General features: G+C 49.5%; 6 protein-coding genes across 6 annotated transcripts; 2 read left to right on the forward strand and 4 right to left on the reverse strand.

Moving 5' to 3' along the window:
• Positions 1-36: 36 nt before the first annotated feature.
• On the reverse strand, positions 37-2739 carry V8C40DRAFT_239155 (ATP-dependent RNA helicase SUB2). Its single transcript, XM_083214587.1, has 5 exons — positions 2249-2739; positions 1165-1575; positions 737-1097; positions 412-669; positions 37-351 (listed from the first exon to the last, which is right to left on the reverse strand). Exons 1-5 carry the CDS (start codon positions 2469-2471, stop codon positions 303-305), a joined length of 1302 nt encoding a protein of 433 aa, XP_083075598.1. The 5' UTR covers positions 2472-2739; the 3' UTR covers positions 37-302.
• A 175-nt stretch (positions 2740-2914) lies between these two features.
• Positions 2915-3711, forward strand: V8C40DRAFT_175632 (ribonuclease P protein subunit RPR2). Its single transcript, XM_083211668.1, has one exon. The coding sequence runs from the start codon at positions 3100-3102 to the stop codon at positions 3694-3696; it is 597 nt and encodes a 198-aa protein (XP_083075599.1). The 5' UTR covers positions 2915-3099; the 3' UTR covers positions 3697-3711.
• A 2167-nt stretch (positions 3712-5878) lies between these two features.
• V8C40DRAFT_239157 (DASH complex subunit Hsk3 like-domain-containing protein) lies at positions 5879-6677 on the reverse strand. Its single transcript, XM_083214588.1, has 3 exons — positions 6456-6677; positions 6214-6335; positions 5879-6121 (listed from the first exon to the last, which is right to left on the reverse strand). Exons 1-3 carry the CDS (start codon positions 6543-6545, stop codon positions 6064-6066), a joined length of 270 nt encoding a protein of 89 aa, XP_083075600.1. The 5' UTR covers positions 6546-6677; the 3' UTR covers positions 5879-6063.
• Positions 6678-7877: 1200 nt separating this feature from the next.
• Positions 7878-10807, reverse strand: V8C40DRAFT_175649 (ketopantoate reductase PanE/ApbA-domain-containing protein). The gene is made up of 4 exons (XM_083211669.1): positions 10381-10807; positions 10272-10312; positions 9762-10194; positions 7878-9696 (listed from the first exon to the last, which is right to left on the reverse strand). The coding sequence occupies exons 1-4, from the start codon at positions 10530-10532 to the stop codon at positions 8037-8039; spliced, it is 2286 nt and encodes a 761-aa protein (XP_083075601.1). The 5' UTR covers positions 10533-10807; the 3' UTR covers positions 7878-8036.
• Positions 10808-19484: 8677 nt separating this feature from the next.
• Positions 19485-20787, forward strand: V8C40DRAFT_175728 (glutathione S-transferase family protein). The gene is made up of 3 exons (XM_083211670.1): positions 19485-19947; positions 20033-20307; positions 20370-20787. The coding sequence occupies exons 1-3, from the start codon at positions 19750-19752 to the stop codon at positions 20704-20706; spliced, it is 810 nt and encodes a 269-aa protein (XP_083075602.1). The 5' UTR covers positions 19485-19749; the 3' UTR covers positions 20707-20787.
• Positions 20788-21609, reverse strand: V8C40DRAFT_175800 (uncharacterized protein). The gene is made up of 2 exons (XM_083211672.1): positions 21147-21609; positions 20788-21094 (listed from the first exon to the last, which is right to left on the reverse strand). Exons 1-2 carry the CDS (start codon positions 21317-21319, stop codon positions 20869-20871), a joined length of 399 nt encoding a protein of 132 aa, XP_083075603.1. The 5' UTR covers positions 21320-21609; the 3' UTR covers positions 20788-20868.
• Between the last annotated feature and the right edge of the window lie 605 nt (positions 21610-22214).

The following is a 22214-nucleotide window of genomic DNA, read 5'->3' on the forward strand; positions in this document are numbered from 1 at the left end:
ATAACTCATCACGCATCGACACTCATCATGTTGTCACTCCGCTACTGGCACAACTGGCCACGTATTGGTTTGTGCAAATCCATTTCATTGACCTTGTAAACCACGGCGTTTCAGCCTACCATTCCCTTTGGCTCCCGATAAAATAAGCTACGTAATAGTATAAGCAAGTCTGACTATTCCCCCAAATTTTCTGACATCCGACGACGTAAGCGGATGAATTCTCTGCCACTTGCTCCTGTCAAGTCTCGACGCGCACAAAAAAATAGTACAGGAGGCGTTAGAGTAAAATCACGAGCCGTCCTCTAAGACGCCATGTAAGTGCTGGCATCAACACCCTCCTTGGGGAACTCGCTGTAAGATCAGAAGTTAGCACATTAATCTTCATACCGCCGTGTTTGGAGGGCTGCTTACGGAAGGGCGACTTCGAATCGCTTCTCAATCTCCTTGAGAACCTCCTGGTCCTGCTCAGAGCTCACAAAGGAGATGGCAAGACCCTTGGTACCGAAACGACCGGCACGACCGACACGGTGGAGGTAGGAGCTGGCATCGTTGGACAGATCGTAGTTGATGGCCAAGTTGATTCGCTCAATGTCGATACCACGTCCGAAGACATCAGTGGCGACGCAGATGCGCTTCTTGAACTCCTTGAACTCCTTGTAGCGGCGGATACTGTAATTATATAATCAGCAACTGTATTCTCGCCCAAACCCCGTTAAAGACATTGTTATCAACTTACCGCTCTTCCTGGCTGACTCCAGAGTGCACGGCAATGGATGGGAAGTTGCACTCTCGAAGGAGCTTGTCCAGTTCGGTAGCACGGACGGTGCTCTTGACGAAAATGATGACCTGGTTAAACTGAAGATCATCAAGAAGCTCATTCAGCTTTCGGTTCTTCTCGCGCTCCTCCAGCTTGATGTAGTACTGCTGCAGACCGTGCAGAGTGAGCTTAGTGTCTTCATCGACATAGTGCTCTGTGGGGTTTTGCATGAACTTGCGGCAGATGGGCTTGATGGCCTCGGAGAGGGTGGCCGAGAACATCATGACCTGCTTCTGCTGAGGAGTGGCGCGGAACACATCCTGCACGTCGGTGCGCATGTCTTTTTTGGTGTTAGAAAAAAGAAAGGCGCCATCTCAAAATTGGGTAGAATAGAATGCCGCACTCACCAGGTTGATCGAGCATCTTGTCGCACTCGTCAAGGACGAAGATACGCACGCTTCCAAGGCGAAGGGCCTTGTCACGGACGAGAGCCTTAAGACGACCGGGGGTGCCGACAATGATGTGAGGGCAAGTGTCCTTGCTCTTGAGAGTCTCGACGTCGTTCTTGATGGGAGTACCGCCGTAAAAGACACCGGTCTTGATGTCGGGCATATACTTGCTGAATCGGTTGTACTCGTCTCGGATCTGGTAAGCCAGCTCACGAGTGTGGCACATGACGACAACCGAGACCTCGCCGTTGACGGGCTCGACTTGCTGAAGCGTGGCCAGGACAAAGACGGCAGTCTTTCCCAGACCAGACTTGGCCTGGCAGATGATGTCTCCTCCGAGAAGAGCTTGAGGAATACATGTTTGTTGGACTGTCGATCGCGAGGATGTTAGACTTTTAATGTAATCAAGTAGCAACGAACGATGGGTAATGTGCGTCAAAAGGTCCGTCCATCGTCGCAGCATGAACATGATTTTTTCCAAGTGTGTAAAAATTGCAACCTGAACTGGGATCGACTTTCTCTCTCATGCCAACATGGCGAGATGGGTTCTTGAAGCCATTGTGATCCCAGTTGGTTATCATCCGCACGTGTCCAGGACACGCAATGACAAGAAATGATTTTTTCTTCTCTCCCCCCTCGAACTTGGCTTGACTATCTCCAAAGCCTTTTTTAGCAGTCATTGTTCCCCGAGTGAATTCGAGGGACAAATGACACCTGTCCATGCAGTTCATACCGGCAGACTCGAGGGATCTTTGCGAGTTGCGGCATCTGCTTGTGATTGTGGATGGCACAAAACTTGAGCCTTTGGAGAGTCTTTGCCATGCCATTGCAGCCATCACGTATGCAACGATGATGGCCGTGGTAGTCGGCTACAGAGCCAACCATTATTTGGATCGATGTATGTTTCCTCTTTTCTTTTCTTTCTTTTCTTTCTTGTTTGTCTTGCTTGCGAGATGGACGGACGCTTGCTTTCAAGGAAAAAAGGGAAGCAATATATGATTGTGTAGATGACTTAGGACGGTGTTAGAATTTCAGGACTGACCCTCCGAAGGATGCTCGAAACCGCAGTCGCCGATAGCGCGCAGAAGCTCGGGCTTCAGCAAGAAGTCACGGAATCCAGTGGAGTGGATGCCAACGTAACTGCCCTTCTTGTCGACATTGTTACCGGAGGCGGCCTCTCCCTTCTTTCCGTTGGAGGCGGCGGCGGTCTCGTTGGCGCCAATCTCCTCATCGGAGTAGTCAATGAGATCTTCCTCGTGGGACATTTTGGAATTGGTTGATGGAAAGCGTTTGTTTGAAAATTCGGAAAAAAGCCTTGTTGAGTTGCGAGAAGCGCTAACGAGTTGGGCGCGTCTGAAGGGAGAAGAAAGAAGAGACAAAGATGAGTAGGATGAAGAAAAATCCCAAACGACCGGGCAGATGAGATGCCGGTACAGAGAACAGATAGAGACGATGGAAATTGGGTTGCAATGCCACGTATCGAAGACGATGTTCCGATGTTGGTGGATGTGAACGAGGGAAGCTGAGGCTGTCCAAGAGGGCGGAGGAAGGGGAGAAGAGAAAGGTGAGGCGCGACTGAGTAAGCCGTGGCCCGTGCACGCAAAACAGGCGCCGTCACGTGCCACATGCAAGGCAAAAGTTGGTTTCCATATCAGGTAAGCTAAACCATGTGCGAAGTAAACTATGCACGCAGGCACGCACTGTATCGCTTGGATCTCTACTCCGTATATTCTTGCTTTTTGCTTTATGCGACGGCTTCACTTGTTGCGTTTCTCTGCACTATTTCCACCAAACTATACCGCCAGGGACTGAAACATTGGCAATCCACTCTTTGTCACACATTTGATTTTTAAACATAACTGTCCACAAGGGAGACAAAAGGTCGAATAAAAAATGGCCAAGGCAAAGGGCAATCCTGGCATTCAAAATAGGCACATTTATACCAGGGCTTCATATCTTTACCAAGCAGCCAGCTATCTTGCAAACTGCGCTCAACAAACCAAGCAGCAGGCCACGCCACAGAAGACCCAGCATAATGACGAGCACTCATCTACCTCGAGACTAGACGCACCGTCGGGCGCAGGAAATGGCCCAAACCCCGAGTTTGCTCATGGCAACCAAGAGCGCAAGGTCTTGATGAATTTATCTCACCAAGTCGTGTCGGACATGAGATCAGTGTCTCTGAAAGCCCAGATCCGACAGAGCCGTTCCATCAAGCAAACCATCTGCAAGTATTGCGACGCTATCCTGATTGAAGGCAAGACATGCCACTCTGCGGTGGAGAATCTCAGCAAGGGCGGAAGAAAGACTTGGGCCGATGTTCTTGTCACCCGGTGTGGCACATGTGGAAACGTGAAGCGGTATCCCATCAGCGCCCCGAGGCAGAATAGAAAGCCGCTTCGGACTCTCGCGACTTCGAAGATGGAGAAAGACAGCACTCCGTCCGCGCCAGTGCACGAACAACCTGTGTGTGATGAGACTACAGGGTGATGGGGTACATGCTCGAAAGATTATTTGCAATTATGGAGCTCCCCGGATGCAAGCCGAAATGGATGTCTCATAGAGACTTGAACTGGCGTTTAATCGCCAAGGACATGGAACCAATTGGGCTGATGCACTGGTATCGGTGCAACCCAGCTGAGTCAACGAGGGTAGAAACCAAGACGGGCGATTCATTAGGTCTCATGACCTCGAGTTTATCCTCGCGATTAAGGAGTATATCTCTGAAGGCTCAAGAGCGTTACGTTACTCTTGACGTGCTGAATATTAAATGGGAGTCTGGCTACGGGATCTTCGTCTTCTTGTTTGTCATATCCCTCGAACATGGAACCGCGTCCTCAATGACTCACCCGTCGAGTCAAGCGAATATACAAAGTTACGCCGGCGATCATACAGGCAAGCTGAGCAGAGGACACTATTTTAGTGAAAGGGATTAAGGGTACATGGAATGCCCTGGATTTTCGGTTCATTATCTCCGGGCGGTATATCGCAAACCATTCGGGGCCTTTTCTTTGTCATACCAAACGGCCATACTTTGGAGAGTTGCAATTTGTACTTCCTTTTTTATTGTCGTAAAGGATTCATTGGAATCCTCCCAGGTTTGCAAGTTCTCATACCACTGGTGTAATTTTTGGCTATATCTTGTTTTCGACAAAGTATCAAGAGAATTCCATCTCGTTGGCCAATTATAATAAGTTGCAAACCGATCGTGCATTTAATCTAGATTATCAATAGTGTAGAAAGCAATTGGTTTCTCCAAGAAGTCAGTAACTTCTTTGGTACTCAAAAAGGCACGTAGCTTATTTAGTCGAGTTCGCAGGGTATTTTGCCGTCGGACCAAGCCACCTCTTATTAAAGGAGCAATCGCAGCTGGTTCGCGATTGCGCCGAGCTTCATGAATTGCTTTTAGATGCGTAGATGACCTCCCCCTTCTGCCTTCGAGATTCTTAAATCCAGTTTTACGCTGAGCCTCAACAGTTGGATTCACTTGTGCTTCTCGGAATTTTGTTTTCTTTTGCTGCAGAGTCAACTTATTCCAGCCAGTTGACCTGATTCTTGTGGTTATTGCTAGTCGTGAATATAAGTCCACAGAAAGGATTTTGACATTCACAAGAGTTGCAGCAGAATTACAGATAATATCAGAATAAACTGCTTCCTTTAAGAATCCGCCGTAAAGGAATCGGCTTGAATGATTGGAGAAAAATACAAGTTGCTGAAGGATATTTTGCTCATAAACTGCATAAAAGAACGGCTTGCTCTTAAATATTGTCGTATTTATTAAATTAAGAGGGATCTTTTTAAGCTTAATAGATTTGTCCTCTTGTAATTTCTTAGTAAAACTAAGAAAAGACGCTTTGCCTACGAGGATGACAATTGGCGCTGATCGTAAAATATGGTAGTTGAAGTTAATTGACAACTTTTCGATCTTTATCCATTTCTCTTTCCCAAACTCCAATTCCTAGTTGGGAGATTTGGATGGTTGACGGATCGGGATTGTATCAGACACTGATACTCGCGAGCTGGTCCCGATTTTCTGTACTTGATAACCAAGGCTTTTGTTAGTTGGGTCGAGTACGTGCCGGAATTCAAGGTCCCCCTGACGTCTACCGTTTACGGGGTAATGCTACAGCGTATGTAGAATTGCGCCGAATGGCCCGGAGGGCTTTGCCAAAGTTGAGATGTTAAAGTTGCTTTCGCCCCCAAGAATATTGGCAAGACTTGAAATATATATCTGTAGTCAAAAATACTAGATACATATATAAATAGTAGAGGATACTAGAGAAACATAGCTATAGTAAAGGAGATTAGAGAAACATAGCTATAGTAGAGGATACTAGAGAAATATAGCATAGTAGTAGAAGTAGTTATAGTAGTAGATATATTCGCAACTGGCGATAATAACAAGAATTAGATCAACAGGCTGGATAAACTTAACCTTGCAGCAAAGGAGAAAAAAGATCTAAGAAGCGCGGGTAAGTCCTACCGTCGAGGCATAACGTAAAACTGGATTTATAAATCTTAACGCTAGAAGGGGGAGGCCATCTCCGCATCTGAAAGCGATTCATGAAGCTCGCCGGTATCGCGAACCAGAGGCTATAGCTGCCTGCATAAAGGGAAGACCTATTCAGGACACATTCGTTCATAAAATAATCCCGACTACTAGACATATATGGTCATGATGAAAGGTAATGAAGAACACATGGTATTTGGTGCTCAATCTATAGCCCAGCTCAATCTGAATCCCAAGCAAGAAAACAAATCTCGACACATTCATTCATAAAATCATGGCGTATCCCGTAAACCCCCCATCCATTCCATACCAATCCAAAAAAAAGCAGCTCCGTAAACGCACCACCATCATTTCCCAACTTCCTTGACACTCTCCTCCCCAAGCACTTTACTCGCAGCCATGAACCTGCCCAGTCCCATTCCTGTCAGCAACTCATTCACACTACGGCGCATCACCCACCGGCCGGCGAGAAACCCAACCCAACTCAAGAGACTTACAGTCCGCCGTGCCAGCTTCCTAGCCCTCTCATGGCTTCAGCCTGCACGCTCGTCATTCTCAACAAGTTTTCGGTGTCGGCTAGGTTGGCTGATAGTTGCTCCAGCTGGGAGTGAAGATGTGTCTAACCCCCAGTTAGTACATTTCTTCATGGGTGAACACGCAATGCCAATTTTGACACTGAAAAAAAAAGTAATAATGAATGAAGTAAGTGTAAAAAAGAAGGCAGATGAGCTTCACTCACCAACTGTCTCGACTTCATCGCGCTCCCACTCGTCATCATGATGCTCTGTCTACCAAAACCCTGCGATCCACCCACGTTTCGGGACGCCATTGCTCGTTTGACTTGGCAATCAATTAAAGCTCTGGAGAAAAGAACGAGAAACAAAAAAAAAAGGTGGATAGTAAAAGTGAGAGAAAGAAAGAAAAGAGTTCTGTTGCTTAGAAGTTGCGTAACGCGTAGGTGGAACAATGGATTGTTGCGAGTTGTTGATGCCAATTGCGCCCCTCTACGCCAACTCACGTGATAGATAGCTGAAGCTCTACGACTCCATCACCACATAAATGGCACATATTCAATGTATTGCTATTTACTTCACGGATCAGCAAAAAGGAGAGGGGAAAATAGATTTCATCGTCAGAATCGACATGCCATATTATATTTGGACTACCTTGAGAACAATGCCGCCCGTATTTTTTCCCCGTCTTCCCGTCATTAACGCTATTTGCCCTGCCATTCTATATCTTTATTGTGTGTTCAACTATCAATTATTCAAGCATTCTGCCGCCACTTCAGCATGCCGTTTCTTTTTCTGCCGCTTCTGCATCGTAATTGGGCCCAGCAATCGTAGCTGCTGAATGGTTGTTGCCGTGGCATGACACGGCCATCGCCGCGCCAATCCTCTTGCGATGTCTACTCATCACAATCAAGCTCTTTCCAGACAGACGGTGACCAATTGTGGCCCCAACAAAGATTAAGAAAAATAGTGGCGGGTTGCCGAATTAAAAATGGAACAAAGAAAAGGAGAAAAAAAAAAAAGAATATGAAGAAACAGGACATAAAAACAGAAAAGAGAAAAAGAAAATCCACACCCAAAGAATCTAATATGCTGTGTGATTCGCATCGGAAAAACAAAATAAAGAAATAATGCCGTTGTAGCTCAACCCCTTTCTCTGCGAGGCTTTTTCCAAAACTCAGGCAAGGGCTGATTAAAAAGGTATAAATTCCAGGGTCATCAAAGATGCGCCTGGACTGTCCGTGTTCTTTCATCTCCTTTTCTTTTGGGATGGCTCCAAGTCGAAATAAGAGCCAATCCGCTGAAGACATGAACAATGCCACGTTTATCCGGTATGATGAAAGGTTGTTTCGGGTTTCGTTCCACATGTATATACGAGATTTGACAGTCCACCCCCAAGTACAAAAAGCGCCAATATCGAACAATAGTCCAAAATCATCCAAGCCGTTGATTTGTGGTAGTCCCACTACGATGATGAAATGTCGCTGCATGAGATGACAGGGTTGCCTCTCACAAGGGAAAATCGTGTGCCGGGCAATCCGTCAATAATTGCTCCTTTCAAGCTCTGAGTTGGTTGGTGAATGCTTGCAACAGAACAGATATCGTCCAGAGGGGTAGACTAGCGTTTCTTCATCGACGTCGTACGTGAGGAGGGTGCCGGAGAGAGAGGGAGAATGATGGAGAAAAAGAAAGGAGTGAAAGGATGAGTTAACATGACGTGTACGGATTCATGTAACCATTTGGTGAGGATGTCGGAAGGAGCACGGCACGGCGATATGCGTTTGCCAAACGTCGACTGAAAAAGGATTTCACTGTCCTTGGTACTGCTGCTGTTGGAGACTACCTTGGCTGCTGTATGCCGATCGTTCTGAGCCAAATTCACCACTGTCCGCGCTAGCACTCGCACTGCCAGTCAGACTACGACCATTTCTAGACTTGGGGGGATTGAGAGAGCTCACCCCGACCTGTTGTTCAACTTGCTGAGGCGCGACCACGGTGCCTTGACCCGGTGGGTAACGGGGAACGGGCTGTCTCATGCCGTTAGGTGGTGAAGGTTGGCCGTTGGTAGGGCCGAATCCATTTGGTGGCGATGGTCTGCCATTTCCACCTCGCATCGAAGGGCTGTACTGATTTCCCGGCGAATGGCTAGTTCGTCGAGGGTAACCACTGGTCATAGTCATAGTTTGACCGCCGCCCCCTCCAGGGCCAAATTGCATTTCGTCTAACCGAGAGGCAGTCAAAGAGTTGGCACGAGAACCTGCGCTCATTGCGCCGCGGTCCACCGCTCCGTATCGGTTCGATGTGAAGCTTAGCAGCGGGTCATCGAGGATGTTGTCATTCACCGTGGGCATTTGGCTTATTTGGCTCATTTGGCTGGAACGATTGCGACCAAAGGGTCGGAACCTGCTACTCTTGGACGGCGGCGCGTCTCCTTCGGGGTTTCGTCGCATCTGGGTTTGAGACGGCCCGGGTACCTTGCGGTTTTTCCTTGAGGTGACACTCATCATGTCGAAGTTGTCTGGGTCTATCACGGGGACGTTGGTGGCCATGGATGGGTCGAAGTAATCGTCGTCTTCATCGTCGTCGTCAAATCCTCCCCTGGATGGTGGCGGTCCTCGGCGAGAGGGAGGCGCAGCTGCTTGAGGGGGAGGAGGGCCACGCCTCATTCGCATCTCCTGCTCTCTCAAAGCCAGTTCGCGTTGGCGCAGCTGTAGCTCTCGCTCTCTGAGAGCGAGATCCGAGTTGTCGGTCCCAAAAGACTGTTCCTGGCCCTCTGGGATATCGTCGTACAGTACGAGGTGAGAGAACTCCTCCAAATCATTGCCTTCCATTGAACCACGTCGGGACGCGGCTCGAGAGCCCCCGCCGTTCATCTGTGGTGGCCTTCCGTAGCCATTCGGGCCGCCATTTGCATTAGGCGGAGGCCTACGCATGCCTCCCGCGTTGCTAAAGTTGGACGATGTTCTAGGTCGTGGCTGGCGAGGTGGCATCCCGTTGCCATTGGGCATCATTGGGCGAAAGCCGGCCTGAGATGGGCCTCGAGGTGGATATGGAGATGGGTTATTTGGTGAGCTAGGTCCGTTGCCGACGGGCACCGCATCCTGCTTCGGCCGGTTGCGGTTGACAATGTTGAGATTGTGGAGGATGGCATAAAGAGTTTCAATCCGGGGTACAGAGACTTTGGCATCCCGAGCGAGTCTAATGGGTGAGCCGAGGTATGTCTCGACCTCCATTGGTCGCCGGGCGATAAAGTCCTGCCACATGATGCTTTCAGGTTGGTTCGGTTTTGCCATGTCATCCATGATTGACTGCTTAAAATTGGGTGCAAATTTACAGCCATTGGCCTCGGCAAGGCGCAGGAGTTCGTCAATGACCTCGGAGATCATGTCTTTTACCCCCATCTTCTCAAGGAGCGCTACATGATTAGATGTCTCGAATATTACACTGATGGGATGGAAAGCAATCGGTCTGCACACGCGTTCTTCCGTTAGCCAACCATGAAAGAGAGCCGGCTCCAGGAAGCTGGCACTTACCCAATAACTCTCTCGTATTGCTGTTGTCGGATGTTGTTGGATACTTGACTGTTGACCTGACCGGAGCTCAGCGTCATGGAAATGGCCTGGGCCATGTCCTCTTGGATGGACTGTGGGATATTGGCATTCCGGCTGGCAGGGCCGACCCAGACATCAGTTGATCCCTTGTGCTCAAACTCGCTCTGGCCAAGCTGCGTAAGCTCAGCCCCAGAGACGAGCGATAGGACGACATTGGTTGGGAAGCGTTCCTCAATTGCGGCCTCGATTCCGAGAGTGTGTGTAGTGTTGACAAGAATGCAAGTATGCTGAGGAGTAACGACGGATTCGATGACGGCGGCGAGATCGTAGACATCAGGAAGAGCCTTTACGCAAAGGATGACGTAATCGAAGGGGCCGTCTCGGTTGCCTGCAGCATCTTCTGGATTTCGAACAACTGTGAAAATGGGGAAAAGAGATGTGAGCGAGATTCCTTCCATGTGATAAGTGACGGGATCCATTGTTTCCTCTTACCATGCCGCGGCTTAAAGCGCTCATTCCCGAATGTGGATGACCTGCGATTCGAACATTAGGATACAACAACCCGACAACGAAGGGATGCCTATTGGCGACGACAACGTACTTGAACGATATGCCATACTGGGCAACGTGCTCAAACCCCGATTTCCATACCAGCGTGACGTCGCAGGCGTTGGTGGCCTGGAGCCTCCATGATAAGAAGGCCGAGACGGGATTGCCGCCAACTGAGCATATACGCATTAGCTGATCACTCATAACGACTGGTGGGATACAGAGCGCTGCATCCAACAGCCACTCTGTCTGTTGATGATGACTCGGGTTGAGGCGCTTTGGGCAAAACAAACAACGAGAACCAAGAAGAAAAAAAAGAGGGACAAAAAGTTGGAATCAATGGAAGGAATTGTTTTGGCCAAGCGAGGCTTAGGAAGAAAAAGAATAACTTGGAGAAAGGACACTAGGAATTGGGACGGGCGAAGTGCCAGGGTGGGTATATGGGCATATTGGGTACTGGGCGACGGAGGGGGGCGTGCTGTAAACAACAGGATGGGGTGGGATGACAAACCTGATAGAATCTTGAGACGGGGCGTCTTGGGTGCCATTGTTTCGTCGAAATCCCAATGGGGATTAGCTAGATGGCTAAGATCTGAGAAATAAGAGGGCAGCGGCCTCTGACGATGGCCGTTGTGGCCGAAGTCCCACGGCGCGCGAGCAAGCGGGAAGGGTTGATCCTTGTCGGCAGACCAGAACAGCTATACCCGCAAGTGCGTATGTATGGACGGCAGAGAAGCGCGACGGTCACCAGCGTGGGCCAGTCAGCGCAATCCGCATACAGAAAAGGGCCGGTGCTGCACAAGCACGAGTACGTTATAAGAGGTCGGCTGCGGGTAGCTGGCTGGGTTCGAGGACGAAGTGGATCAGATTGTGTATCGCGCCAGCCACAGCCTGGGTTCGAGAGCACCGAATGAGGGATAGCGGTAGCCGAATGTTGAAGATCGAGATGATATTTCGAAATAGCGAACGGAGGCAAAGCGAGGCTGCAAAACCCCGGTGCGATATAGCAGCTAGTTGGACTAACGGTTAGGAAATACCATCTCTGGAGGGCTTTAAACAAGCCTGCGGCTAACTGGTTGGCCGGGGAGAGAAAGGGGTGTGGAGGTTGCTTACAGCAATGGCGGCAGATAACGAAGGATAGGTAGCCAGCAACTCAGAAGCCCGGTTCAAAGAGACTCAACCAAGACCCGGGGATGGTGGGACAAGAGGGCTGAAGGTGATAAGTGGACGGATGGGAAATTATCTGGGGTTTCCGTAGGACAGGACGTGTGGGCGGAGTCGAGACGAATGGGAACAAGCATACACGGAAAGACCACGCGCTGATTTGCTGCTCGAATGATGAACTCCAAAAAAAGGAAAGGAAAAAAAAATAGCCTTGGGGGGGCGTGTATTCGGATAGCCGATCGGAATTATGTGATGCGTACAGGTAAAAGAGACTGGCGCGAAGGCGTGGATGGCGATTCTGCGTTTCTGCACGGCTACGCGAGACGGCCGACAGGGTGTATGAGAGCGAGCGAATGGATATTGCCGGATCGAATGGGGGCGCGCCAAGGGGAAAGCGAATGGCCCAGCAGTCAAGCACGTCCGACCCCAGCCCAGCTGAGAGAGAGGAGATGGAGTTCTGTCGGTAGGAGGCGGATTGGATTAGTCGCAGTGGTAAGTACAGGTAGCAGCAGCTGGAGCTGAGGTGGGCGGAGAAACCGTCTGTCTGGTCTGGTTAGCAAGATGGGAGACGTCAATGACTAAAGAAAAAACAAAAACTTGGAAAAAAAAAAACGACAAGGTACGAGTACGTGGTCAGGGCGATCAGTGGAAGGGGGGCGGAACATGAGGTCTCAATGCCATCACTCACTGGACTGGACTCGCAGTACTGTAATTCAGCAGCCTGGCCTGCTACAAAGGCCCGCCGTTCCGCACTCCCGGAGCTCCCTGCGGCCTAACAATGGAGCCCTAAAAGTGGCCTGGATGGTGATACCGATAATGCTTGGAAGGATGTGGCGCAGACCAAGAAAATGTTTTTTTTTCTTGTCCCGTCTTGGAAAACACAATGCCGAATAAAAAAAGGGGGAAAGGGCAGAGCAGAGCAAAGCAGAGGGAGAGATGAAGAAGGGAAGAAAATTTTGAAAGGATTCTTCAAGATTGCTGACTTCTTGGAGGGAGAGAGAAAAGAACGAATGCAAAGCCAGCCGTGCAGATGGTACGACACTGACAGCACGTACCAATAACTGCCAACTTGTACTCATACATGTGCTACTTACAGTTAATGTCCTGCAACAATGAGGCCAAGCAAAAGTCGTATGCCGGATTCTCAATTGATGTCTCGCCGGCCACTGCCTAATTCCAAGACCGGGCGTGCATGCAGTGCAAGTACCTGTACTCGGACGTTTGCGTGCTGCGGAGCCCTCGGCCGCGCGGAATTGGGTCAATGCTAGCACAAACACAGGATTCCAGCATGCCTCGGGAGCTGCGGCGTCAGGGGGGAGCCTGGACGGGTCCTCCTTGGATCCCCTATTTTACTTCAATGATCCCGCGGTACTCGTACAGGTACCTGAACAGTATTGCTCAAGCCAGGGCAGCGTGAGGTCGTGTCGTGAATAGTACAGGCGACAAGGCGTGAGTGCTGGTCAAGCTCCCATGTACCTCTTATCGCGATGGACTTCGTAGGTGGCAGCAGATGGACGATGGTCCAAGCCCAACAGACTCGGAGGCTTTTGCTGGCTTGTGCGAGGCCGAATTAATGTAGCCACAGATGTGTGCTTAATCGCTGCTGTCGTTCAACACACTGCTTAGACTAGATGGCAGTACGAGTACCTAGGTAGCCAACAGCAAATCAGTATAGTACTCGATTGCTGCCGCAAAGATCAGCATATGCTGTGCCGTACCGTAGCTGTAAGAGATCAAAAACAGATGGATGGCTCAATCTAAAGCGTGGGGCACCGGCAACGCACAGCTGCAGCCGTGTATCGAGGCCTGGAGCCTGTCTGTCAGCTCGCAGTCAAACAGAGCTGCCCTAAGTGGAAGTCTCGCGACATCAGCCGCCCTCGGAAATGCGGACGGCAACAGGGCGCTAGAGGGAGAGGGAGAGGCCCGAGTCGAGTCTGCGGAATGAATGAGAAAGATGGCGGCGGGGGAAATGAGGCAAAGGGAGGACACAGTTTGTACGAGCATGATATAGTCAAAAGCAAATTGAATGGGTTCCTGCGAGGCGCAAGAATACGAGTACTGCTAATCAGATACGAGGTCATGAGCTTATATTGTCTATGCGCTGGAGACGGGGCACAACCGCACACAGCACCACCTCCCAACAACTCAACTCCGCCAACTGCTGTGTTTTTCGTTATCGTGTATATGAGGGGTAAATATTGAATTTGAGCATTTATTACCAAGTCTGAAACCATTGTGGAAGTATGTAATTACTTGCTCCGTGTCCAGTTCTCTTTCATGTTATTTGTGGCAATCTGCAAGGCAGCTTGCAGATGCATGTGCACGTACCTATCGATGAATCCTGCACAGCTACCAAATCACAACTCTCTCTGCTTCGTGCTAAAGGATCGCCCTAACGCATTGATGGAATGCATTACCAAGGCGGCATTGGACGATTCAAATTCAGATACTTACTATCTTGATATTTGCACCGCCATACCTGGCCCTTAGCACCCAACTCGACGTTGGATTAAATGCAGTGCCACATGCAGCAATTTTACGAATTGACTTTTGCCAGCGTCACCAGGAGGCGCGGGCACTAAAAACCAACGCCGCACAATGGCCGGTTACACCGCACGCCACCTCTTGGTGACATTCTAGCGACGGCCCGCTTACCCAAAATCAAGCCCCATTCGGCCACAAAAGTGACACGAGCACCACGTATACCGAGAGTACTACATTGACCTCTCGCAGTCGCCAGGGCACTCGAAACTCTAAGGCTTCATTATCTTGGGCACGGCTGCTTCCGAAGGAGACAGATCAGTTCATATCCCCTCAATTTTTAAATATTGCATTTTCCAGCAGCATCCGCATATGGTCGACAAGTACAGATACAAGCACCAACAGCGTCGCATTCGCGGGGTTTTCTCTCCGCTGGGCCAATCAGGAATCCGGGAGCCCGCGCAGTTACATCCATTGAACTTGATCCTCCTCGACGGATTCGTCAGCTGCTATGTACAACTTAGTAGATCAATAGTTGGCTCTTGGGGAGTTTAAAACATCCACAGCCATGCTCTTATTGATGCAGGGCTGTCCGTAAGACGGGATAAGCTTTCCAAGATTGCATTTCTTTTCCAGTCAGCTTCTCGACGAATTGGAGCCTTATCCACCCCTGCCCCAGTTCTCAAGCCCCCTGCTCTTTGGTTCGGTAGGGAAGAGAGCACAAGACACGGGAGGGAGATAGAGAGAGGGGAGAGGCTGCTGAGAAGCGCCTAGTTGAAGTTTCTACAAGTCAATTAGCCGCTTGGGGCGCTCCGTGGCTTTACTTTCTTCTTCTTTTCCATTTTTACGCCGTACCAAACTCCGCAGCCTTGCTTGTTCCTGTTGCAGTCTGTTTGGTACCTTGATGGTGGGGACATTTCACGGAGAGGCCGGAAGAAGCCACAACATCTCCATTCACATGCCGCGTTCGGCTACTGAGCAAAGTGGGAAAGGAAGAGAAAAAAAAAAAAATTCTTGTGCGTATACGCGGAGTCAAAGTTTGTACCTTGGGTCCGAGGAGGCCCCAAAAATAGTATCGATTGATCTATCTGAGCTGTAGCATCACAAGGCTGAGTGTAGAAGGCTTTGCCCCCTATTAGGTGCATGTATATAAAAGACCAAGGGACGATTACGAAATGCAGCGCAATGCCATCATCGTCATAGAAAGGTACCAGCATATTGGTGAGAAACCTTATAGAGCAGTAAGTACCTTGGTTAGGTGGTCGGCAATCCTCAGCACCCCGAACGCTTCAGTCTTGCGCGGCCCCCGCATAAAAACTGGGAAAGAGGAAATTGCCGTTTCAACAGACATGCATTAGCTCGGGGAGTCGTCAGCTATCCATGGCATCATAGGTCTGTAACTTCACTTCACTAGCACCAACTACTCTCACGATTAAGAGTGTGGTCTCTTTATATTTAGCACACATGAAATTGCAATCGTCGTGCGCCAAGTGCCACTGATAAGGGCGCGAGATGCTCCCAGTGGATGACCTGTAATATTGAATGTGCATGGGCTTGGCAGGATCTCGTTAGAACCTGTTTGCACCTGGCCAGCGGGATTCATTCCAATGCTGCCATTGGCAGTTGCCAACCAAGGTAGTTGAATCAATTACATGGGGTGTGCGTTTTGAAGAAGAAGGAGGAGGTGCTGCTGCTGCTGGAAAGTGCAACGTAGCACGTTACCAGGGCGCACAGAAAGGAAAAATGAAAATACAAAGTTACATGGGAAGTTACTAGCAGTACCTCTGTACAAAGCTACAGCCACCTAGAAGACTGCAGCTAACAGCTTGTCGAATTTCTCTTCGCCTAAACCAACGCGAAAGAGGAACGCAACGGAGCCACAACAAAAAAGAGCCATCAGAACAGCTCAGTCGAGTCAATGCGCTGTCAATTGGCCCGGGACTGCTTAGATCGATTTCGATCCATCGGCTATGTGCTAAACAGGCAAAGCGACGCATCCACACCACGAGATACCCCCCTGAAATCCTCGAGGCCGGCCACCTTTGACAGCCCTTCTGTCGGACACTTCCCATGGAGCATCCACTCTACATGACACAGGCTACGGGAGCAAAGTTACCGGCTGGTTGCCTCTGGTCCAATTCATGACGACAGTTTCTTAATTTGCCGGCATTGCTGCGGGCTCGCGCTACGGGGCCACGGAGCCTCTGCTGTGCTGGCGCTTTACTCGTCCTTGGATGGCGGCAAGCAGATGCAGGTACGGAATTTGATACGGAGAAAACACTGCCTGCCTGCCTTACCCGTCTCCATTGCCCGGCCCGAGTCTCGACCAGGGTGCATTTCCTGATCATTCATGGTCGGAATACTGCCTATTTGATCCAATTGCTTGTTGTACGGAGTACACGTTATACTGCACTCGTACGAGTACACCCGTCCGGGGCACGGAAACCGGAGCATTACCACCGAGCAGCACGTGTGATCGATGGCTTCCGTTGGCTTAGCGACGGAGGCTTACTGTACAGAGGAACAACACGCTCGCTATCGCACATGCCATGCGGAAATCTGCCATCCATGACTTGGCTCCCATTGAAGCTAGGAAGAGGGATTGAGAGAGCCATTGACAGGTATTCAGTTGACGGGGAATATATCTGATCATGTCACAATGTTGACCGTAGTACGCAGCTCTCGTTACAAAAGAGCACTGCCATGACATAAACCCCACTCAGCCTCGTCTTGTCTCTGCCATTGACTGCTGGCAAGACGCAAACTACAAATGACTGCTTCCACAGAGCACAATGGTGCATATCTGCTTGTATTGACAAGGTCTGCAATATCTTGGCAAGCTTGGCTATACGCAACCCCCTTGAAAAGACCCAGGGGGAAAAGCGGCTCCCCCTGTCGATCACCTAGGATCCTCCTCAGCCGCTTCAATGATCTACCAAGTTGTACGCTGGCCCGTGTTAGATCTGATTCTGCGTATTGGTCGACGGCCCGGCCAAAAGTCCATCTAGTGGCGGTGCTTTAGCATTGGCATTGGTATTGGCACTTTCAACGCCCGCATTGACGTACTTTGAATCAACGCACCATTGGTAAATACCTCTGCAACCTATGCGATACCGCTTTTCTGGTCTCGGATCCGAAATAGTCGTGGGATGCAATTTTAAGATTGAACTGCTAGGAAGAAGCCACCATTTACAAGAATCAGACGGACCAAAAGTCTTTGCTACTGTGGATGGTTTCATGATGTACAACCGCACTCCAGGGTATCATACGCTCATGATGTCTGAGCCTCGTCTTTATGCAACTCAGCGGACGCTTTCGCCAGCCATCCAATTGTTTATCGATCAGAGCCTCCTCCTACGGCATCAGCGACAATATTACTCCTACGTAGGATGTGAGTTCTGAGGACAGGCCTCTACTCCTCATGGGAGATCTAATGAGTGTTTGCCCTCTGTGATATTTATGCTGGCGTCGCATGCCCACTCGATGCCTATGAATTGCTAAGATCACCAACTACTACTAAACTTCTGCCATTGTCTCATAGCCAAAAGTTTCGCTCAATCATAAAAGAGTGGTCATGATTCAACCTTATTTGAATGCTTCGTATGGCCGAGACTCATTACCTCTATAACGTGTGTCTCTGCGCATTAAGCTCATCATGTCGCCTTCTCTTATCCATGCGTCAATGGTTATGTTTCCGGTTGTTTTCTCATCATCGATCCTGTCTCCCGGTGGATTTCTCCTCGATGATGCTGTTTCACGGTTGTCTTCTGCAGAAATTTCGGTTTCCTTTCTATGTGCAACACAACACAAGCAACTCAGACTCAGCGAAAACTCCATGCTCACGTCGAGTGTCGTTTTGAGAGTGTTGTTCCCCCCCCCCGAAGCGATTGTTGCGGAACACGATGCCCAGAGAGACCTGGAAGCTCCACGAGAGAGCTGATATAACATGTTCCGCGAGTGGAAGGCTCTAGTGGCACTATAAATGTTGAATGTCAACTGGCTCGAAGCTGTCCAACTGCTGAGATTCAGGGCTTGGCTTTTCATCGATAACGACACAAAGAGACAAGAAATCTCGAAGACAAGAAATCTTGAAGACAAGAAATCTCGAAGACAAGAAATCTTGAAGACAAGAAATCTCGAAGACAAAAAATCTCGACGACAAGAAACCTCTAATACATTCACGTGTAACGATTTGGGACATAATATCTCCGGCTCGATTCATATATACCAACCTGAGCAGAGCCAAAGAACTTGCTGGCCCCCTTCCTCCAACTCTATTGAGAGTGTACGATGAGACATGCAGCAGACATGCATGACACTATGGCGAATACAGAAGACTGTGAATGATGCTGAGAGTTGTTTCACTCGCCACGAGTCAATCAAGCTCGTGACCTGATCTCATGTCTCCAATCTATATCTCTGGTTGTGGTTTATGACTGCTTCAAACTATGCTACGGTGTGATGAAGATGACTCGAAGCGGGATTTGGCCCTTTCACAGAAATGGGACCTGAAATATCTCACAATATTGCATCCATCGAGGCCGTTCAACACCGAGTAGACGGAATTGGCGCCTGCGTATGGCTGCGACGCGACGGAATTCGCAAGAGGCTCCAGTATCATGCTCTCACTCTCTGAGCAGTTGTCGATTCTGTCCTAATACATCTTCTCTAAAACACCCTTTTGTTCTGAGCGTCGCCAATTGGCCATCTATTCTGGCTTAATCGGTCTCTGGAATGAAGTGAAACGACGGTTGGACATATATGAGCTTCTGCTCTGATGAAACATTGCACAGACAGACGACAGAAGACAGACGTAAAGCAAAAGTAAGATCCATTAGCGATAAATAGATTGTGAGTTGAAAGTCGAAGAAGTGAAAACTATTGGATGCTGATCATGACCCAGCAAAATACGATCGGTGGGACTAATGCCATCATGACCTGCAGATCGTGATCGGCTATTGGGGAACACCCTCCAACAAGTGGATAAACCACCATCGATCTTGGCCATATTTCTCTCAATCGTGGAAGGCAGATGAACGTGGAAGACAAGGGGCCGTGAAGGACACTGTCCCAAACGGGGGAGAGCCCCGCGTCGAAATGCTGGACAATCAATGCTCACCATCGGGAATTTATTGGTATACTCCCTGGTGGTGGTCTCTGAATCCTTTCCCCCTCCAATTATCTTGCAAGGGCGTACTCCGTGCCTGTATCGCCATTGAAGAAATGCGGGACCAAGTTGTGCCATCAAACCCACCGTTGGTCACAATGACTAAACCGATGCTACAAAAGCCAGCCAACAAGAGGCAGAGAGATAAAATCGACAGATCGAGTGGCCCCTCAGGAGAGTGTCGCCGTATGATGCAATTGCCCCAGATCTCAAAGGCCGCCGGGTAATCGCGCATTTCGTCATGGGAAACGAGACAATGGCATTGAAAATCTCGGTGAGACTGAGGCGTAGTGAGGCGCAGCTGAGGGAGCAGGGACAAGGAGCGGCACCCGATCGTGAACGCGACGGCGTAGCCGGTCCGGGGGTTTTGGCTCCACACGCGACCGGTTGATTCAACTCCATATCAGAGGCATCCGCCGGCAGCGACCCTCGTTATTGATTCAATCATTCCAAGATATAAAACCATTGAGCTGCCACCGTTTGTCTGGACTGTTTGTCAACTGCAAGCTCTAGCCCGCCTCCAAGATTGCTTGTGTCGGTGCTAGTATCAGTCCTGGTCAGGTCGTATTCACAGCACAGCCGATCTGTTAGCCTATCAACAAGACCAAGATGGCGGCCGAAAACGACGTCTATGTTCTTCACTATTTCCCTTTTTCTTTGTATTCACTCATGGTGCGATTTGGTCTCGTACTAGGAAAACGGCTGAATCCAGAGACGGCGCCAAAGGTTGAAATCAGGCTGGTGAATCTTCACAGAGAAGAGAACTATTCAGAGCTCTATCTCACTTCAGTAAACTCAAGAGGCCAGGTTAGTTTCACCACATTATGACGATCAGATTGTGTCTGTTTAGAGACTTGACAAGAATAATATGAGATGCTGACACTGAAAGCAGGTGCCCGCACTGACATCACCTGCGCTTGCATCACCACTCACAGATAGCTATGATATCTCCAAATGGCTGTGTGAGAAACAACCGGAACTTATTCCCGAGGATCACCGAGAAATCATTCAGAAGATGATGGAAAAGCTGTACAGCTTTCATGCCATGACTCTAACGATTGGGCCTGACGAAAGGAAGCACGGTATTCTCAATCGAGCGGCTGAGCTGCTGGAGAAGAAGGATTTGACCGAGCGTCATCGCAGAGCGCTGGAATTGAAAAGTGTCTTGTAAGTCTGGTTTATATGAAAGTTGGTCAAATATCTGAGAAAGATGTTAACGGCCTTGCTAGTCACGACCTGTTCCACAACAGCATGTTTACTCCTACTAGCATCGCGGAAGTTGAAGACAAGGCTCGCGACTTTGTGCAAGAACTAGACACACTCCTCAACGAGCAGCACCAAGGGAAGCTCTGGATCTTTGGAGACAAGCCAACCATACTGGATGCACATGCTACGGCACTGATAGCGCGGCTGATGGACGTGAGACGGCAGGACTTGCTGACGGAGAGAGTGCAAGAGTACGCAAGGGGGATCTTTGCATCGGAAGAGTGGGACGATGTTACACACGGAAGGACTACGCTTTGGAATGTCTCGTTGGGCCACGTCGCCGACTTGAATCCACTGTAGTGGTGTCGTGTGGGCGTTTTCCCTCCTTCTCTTTCTTGATCCCCTCCTTACTTTTATATCCAGTTTCCAGCGTGCTAGAAGCAGCTGCTTGTATTCCACATCCATAATATAAACTCCAATATTTGATGCTCGGGTAGAGCTATGAAAAGAAAGAGAATCTCCTCATGAGAAAGTGCTGGACAAGGAGCATGAAAGACAGGGCAATGACCCTGATATGTTGTCGTCTACAATTGGCTGCTTCCATTGAGCATGACGCCTGTGCTCCATATCGTAATAAGTGCTCAGTCTTTCGGTAGCATTGCAGCTCTCTCCACTCCGCGATCTTACTGTTCTCAGATACAGTTCCGGGCAAGGACTCTTGCTCGGACTTTTGTAGGTGTCACCAGCACTTTGTAAAAAGTGAGAAGAGGATCGTTTGTGGCAGCGGGGTGTATGCTTGCTGTGTCTCATATTCCTGGTATGGACAAGGGTTTTGTCCCTTGCTGGCGTTTAGTGGGATGTATGTTCCCGTATCAATGCTACCACAATGAGTTTTGACGAAGGGAAAAAAAAAAGAAAATAAACAAAAGAATGGCGATGAGAATGCGATAAATGAATCGAAAGTAGGCATCATGCCAAGCGAATTCTTCCCCTATCAACCCATCACACCAGATGTAGCACTTCGGTGAACGCCTATGTAAGCAAGCATCAATGATAAAAGAACAAAAAGGATTCGACTTTCGGCTCTGATAGCCTCATTGTGGGGAGATCGGCAGCGAATGGACTCCTCGGGCCAACAGACTACAATTAGCATCCCGCTCCGTGGCAAAAAAAGAAGAATGAAAGAGCCCCGAAAATTTTAAAGGTTAAAACAACCAAAAAGGAAAACCCAAAACCGAGACAAAAGTGCCCTGATTCAAGTCCCCCGAGAGACAACCGCTGTGTTCAAAGGGGCCGTAGCCGCCTTTATGTAAGAGGAAAAACGGCGCCGGAAGAGGGAACTTCTGTTTGCCTTGGCCGGTCCGCGTCAAAAGTTCCACACTGTCGGGTGGCGGAGCGGAGCACAAAGGTGACAGACAACCTGGATGGTCAGCAAATCGGGGGAGCTTCTTCGTTCGTTGGTTGAAGCTGTCACGGTTGAGAAGTGAGCATAGAAGAGGGTTTGACGTTGGCGTTGAAACGACGATGGGCTTCAACGGCCAAGGACGGGATACGTTATCGTCTGCACAGCGAGGCGGAGATATCAGAGAGCGGGCCTAGAACTCCAGGTTTGCAGGGAACCGGGTGCGCAGCTGAGAATTTTCGCTCTTTGTGGCGTCTGCACGCAGTCGGGGAGCGGCTTGGCTGATGTGTGCCTGGTTAGTGCGTGCTGTACAGTACGAGTAAGGAAGCGCATGAGACGGGACATCGCTCGTTTGGAAAATGGGTGAGACGAGAAAAACGAGGCGGAAAAGGCGATACCGTGCCGCCCTTGGAGGATTCGTACCGTACGCAAACTCCGGTTGCCCAAACGGGCTTGTCGAGAAGAA

The sequence above is a fragment of the Trichoderma camerunense genome, assembly GCF_050948025.1.
Source record: "Trichoderma camerunense strain CBS 138272 chromosome Unknown V8C40scaffold_5, whole genome shotgun sequence".
NCBI lineage: Eukaryota > Fungi > Ascomycota > Sordariomycetes > Hypocreales > Hypocreaceae > Trichoderma > Trichoderma camerunense.

What these genes read in the sequence shown, in the direction of transcription:
- V8C40DRAFT_175800 (XM_083211672.1), bottom strand. Translation starts at nt 21,319, where the DNA reads ATGATGCCTACTTTCGATTCATTTATCGCATTCTCATCGCCATTCTTT. An exon ending in TACCAGGAATATGAGACACA is followed by an intron (nt 21,095 to 21,146) that starts GCAAGCATACAC and finishes CTTTTTACAAAG; the next exon opens with TGCTGGTGACACCTACAAAA.
- V8C40DRAFT_239155 (XM_083214587.1), bottom strand. Translation starts at nt 2,471, where the DNA reads ATGTCCCACGAGGAAGATCTCATTGACTACTCCGATGAGGAGATTGGC. An exon ending in TTTCGAGCATCCTTCGGAGG is followed by an intron (nt 1,576 to 2,248) that starts GTCAGTCCTGAA and finishes CGCGATCGACAG; the next exon opens with TCCAACAAACATGTATTCCT. An exon ending in CAAGATGCTCGATCAACCTG is followed by an intron (nt 1,098 to 1,164) that starts GTGAGTGCGGCA and finishes ACACCAAAAAAG; the next exon opens with ACATGCGCACCGACGTGCAG.
- V8C40DRAFT_175649 (XM_083211669.1), bottom strand. Translation starts at nt 10,532, where the DNA reads ATGAGTGATCAGCTAATGCGTATATGCTCAGTTGGCGGCAATCCCGTC. An exon ending in GCGCTTTAAGCCGCGGCATG is followed by an intron (nt 10,195 to 10,271) that starts GTAAGAGGAAAC and finishes CCATTTTCACAG; the next exon opens with TTGTTCGAAATCCAGAAGAT. An exon ending in CAATACGAGAGAGTTATTGG is followed by an intron (nt 9,697 to 9,761) that starts GTAAGTGCCAGC and finishes ACGCGTGTGCAG; the next exon opens with ACCGATTGCTTTCCATCCCA.
- V8C40DRAFT_175632 (XM_083211668.1), top strand. Translation starts at nt 3,100, where the DNA reads ATGGCCAAGGCAAAGGGCAATCCTGGCATTCAAAATAGGCACATTTAT.
- V8C40DRAFT_175728 (XM_083211670.1), top strand. Translation starts at nt 19,750, where the DNA reads ATGGCGGCCGAAAACGACGTCTATGTTCTTCACTATTTCCCTTTTTCT. An exon ending in CAGTAAACTCAAGAGGCCAG is followed by an intron (nt 19,948 to 20,032) that starts GTTAGTTTCACC and finishes CACTGAAAGCAG; the next exon opens with GTGCCCGCACTGACATCACC. An exon ending in CTGGAATTGAAAAGTGTCTT is followed by an intron (nt 20,308 to 20,369) that starts GTAAGTCTGGTT and finishes CGGCCTTGCTAG; the next exon opens with TCACGACCTGTTCCACAACA.
- V8C40DRAFT_239157 (XM_083214588.1), bottom strand. Translation starts at nt 6,545, where the DNA reads ATGGCGTCCCGAAACGTGGGTGGATCGCAGGGTTTTGGTAGACAGAGC. An exon ending in CGATGAAGTCGAGACAGTTG is followed by an intron (nt 6,336 to 6,455) that starts GTGAGTGAAGCT and finishes ACTGGGGGTTAG; the next exon opens with ACACATCTTCACTCCCAGCT. An exon ending in GGAAGCTGGCACGGCGGACT is followed by an intron (nt 6,122 to 6,213) that starts GTAAGTCTCTTG and finishes GGGACTGGGCAG; the next exon opens with GTTCATGGCTGCGAGTAAAG.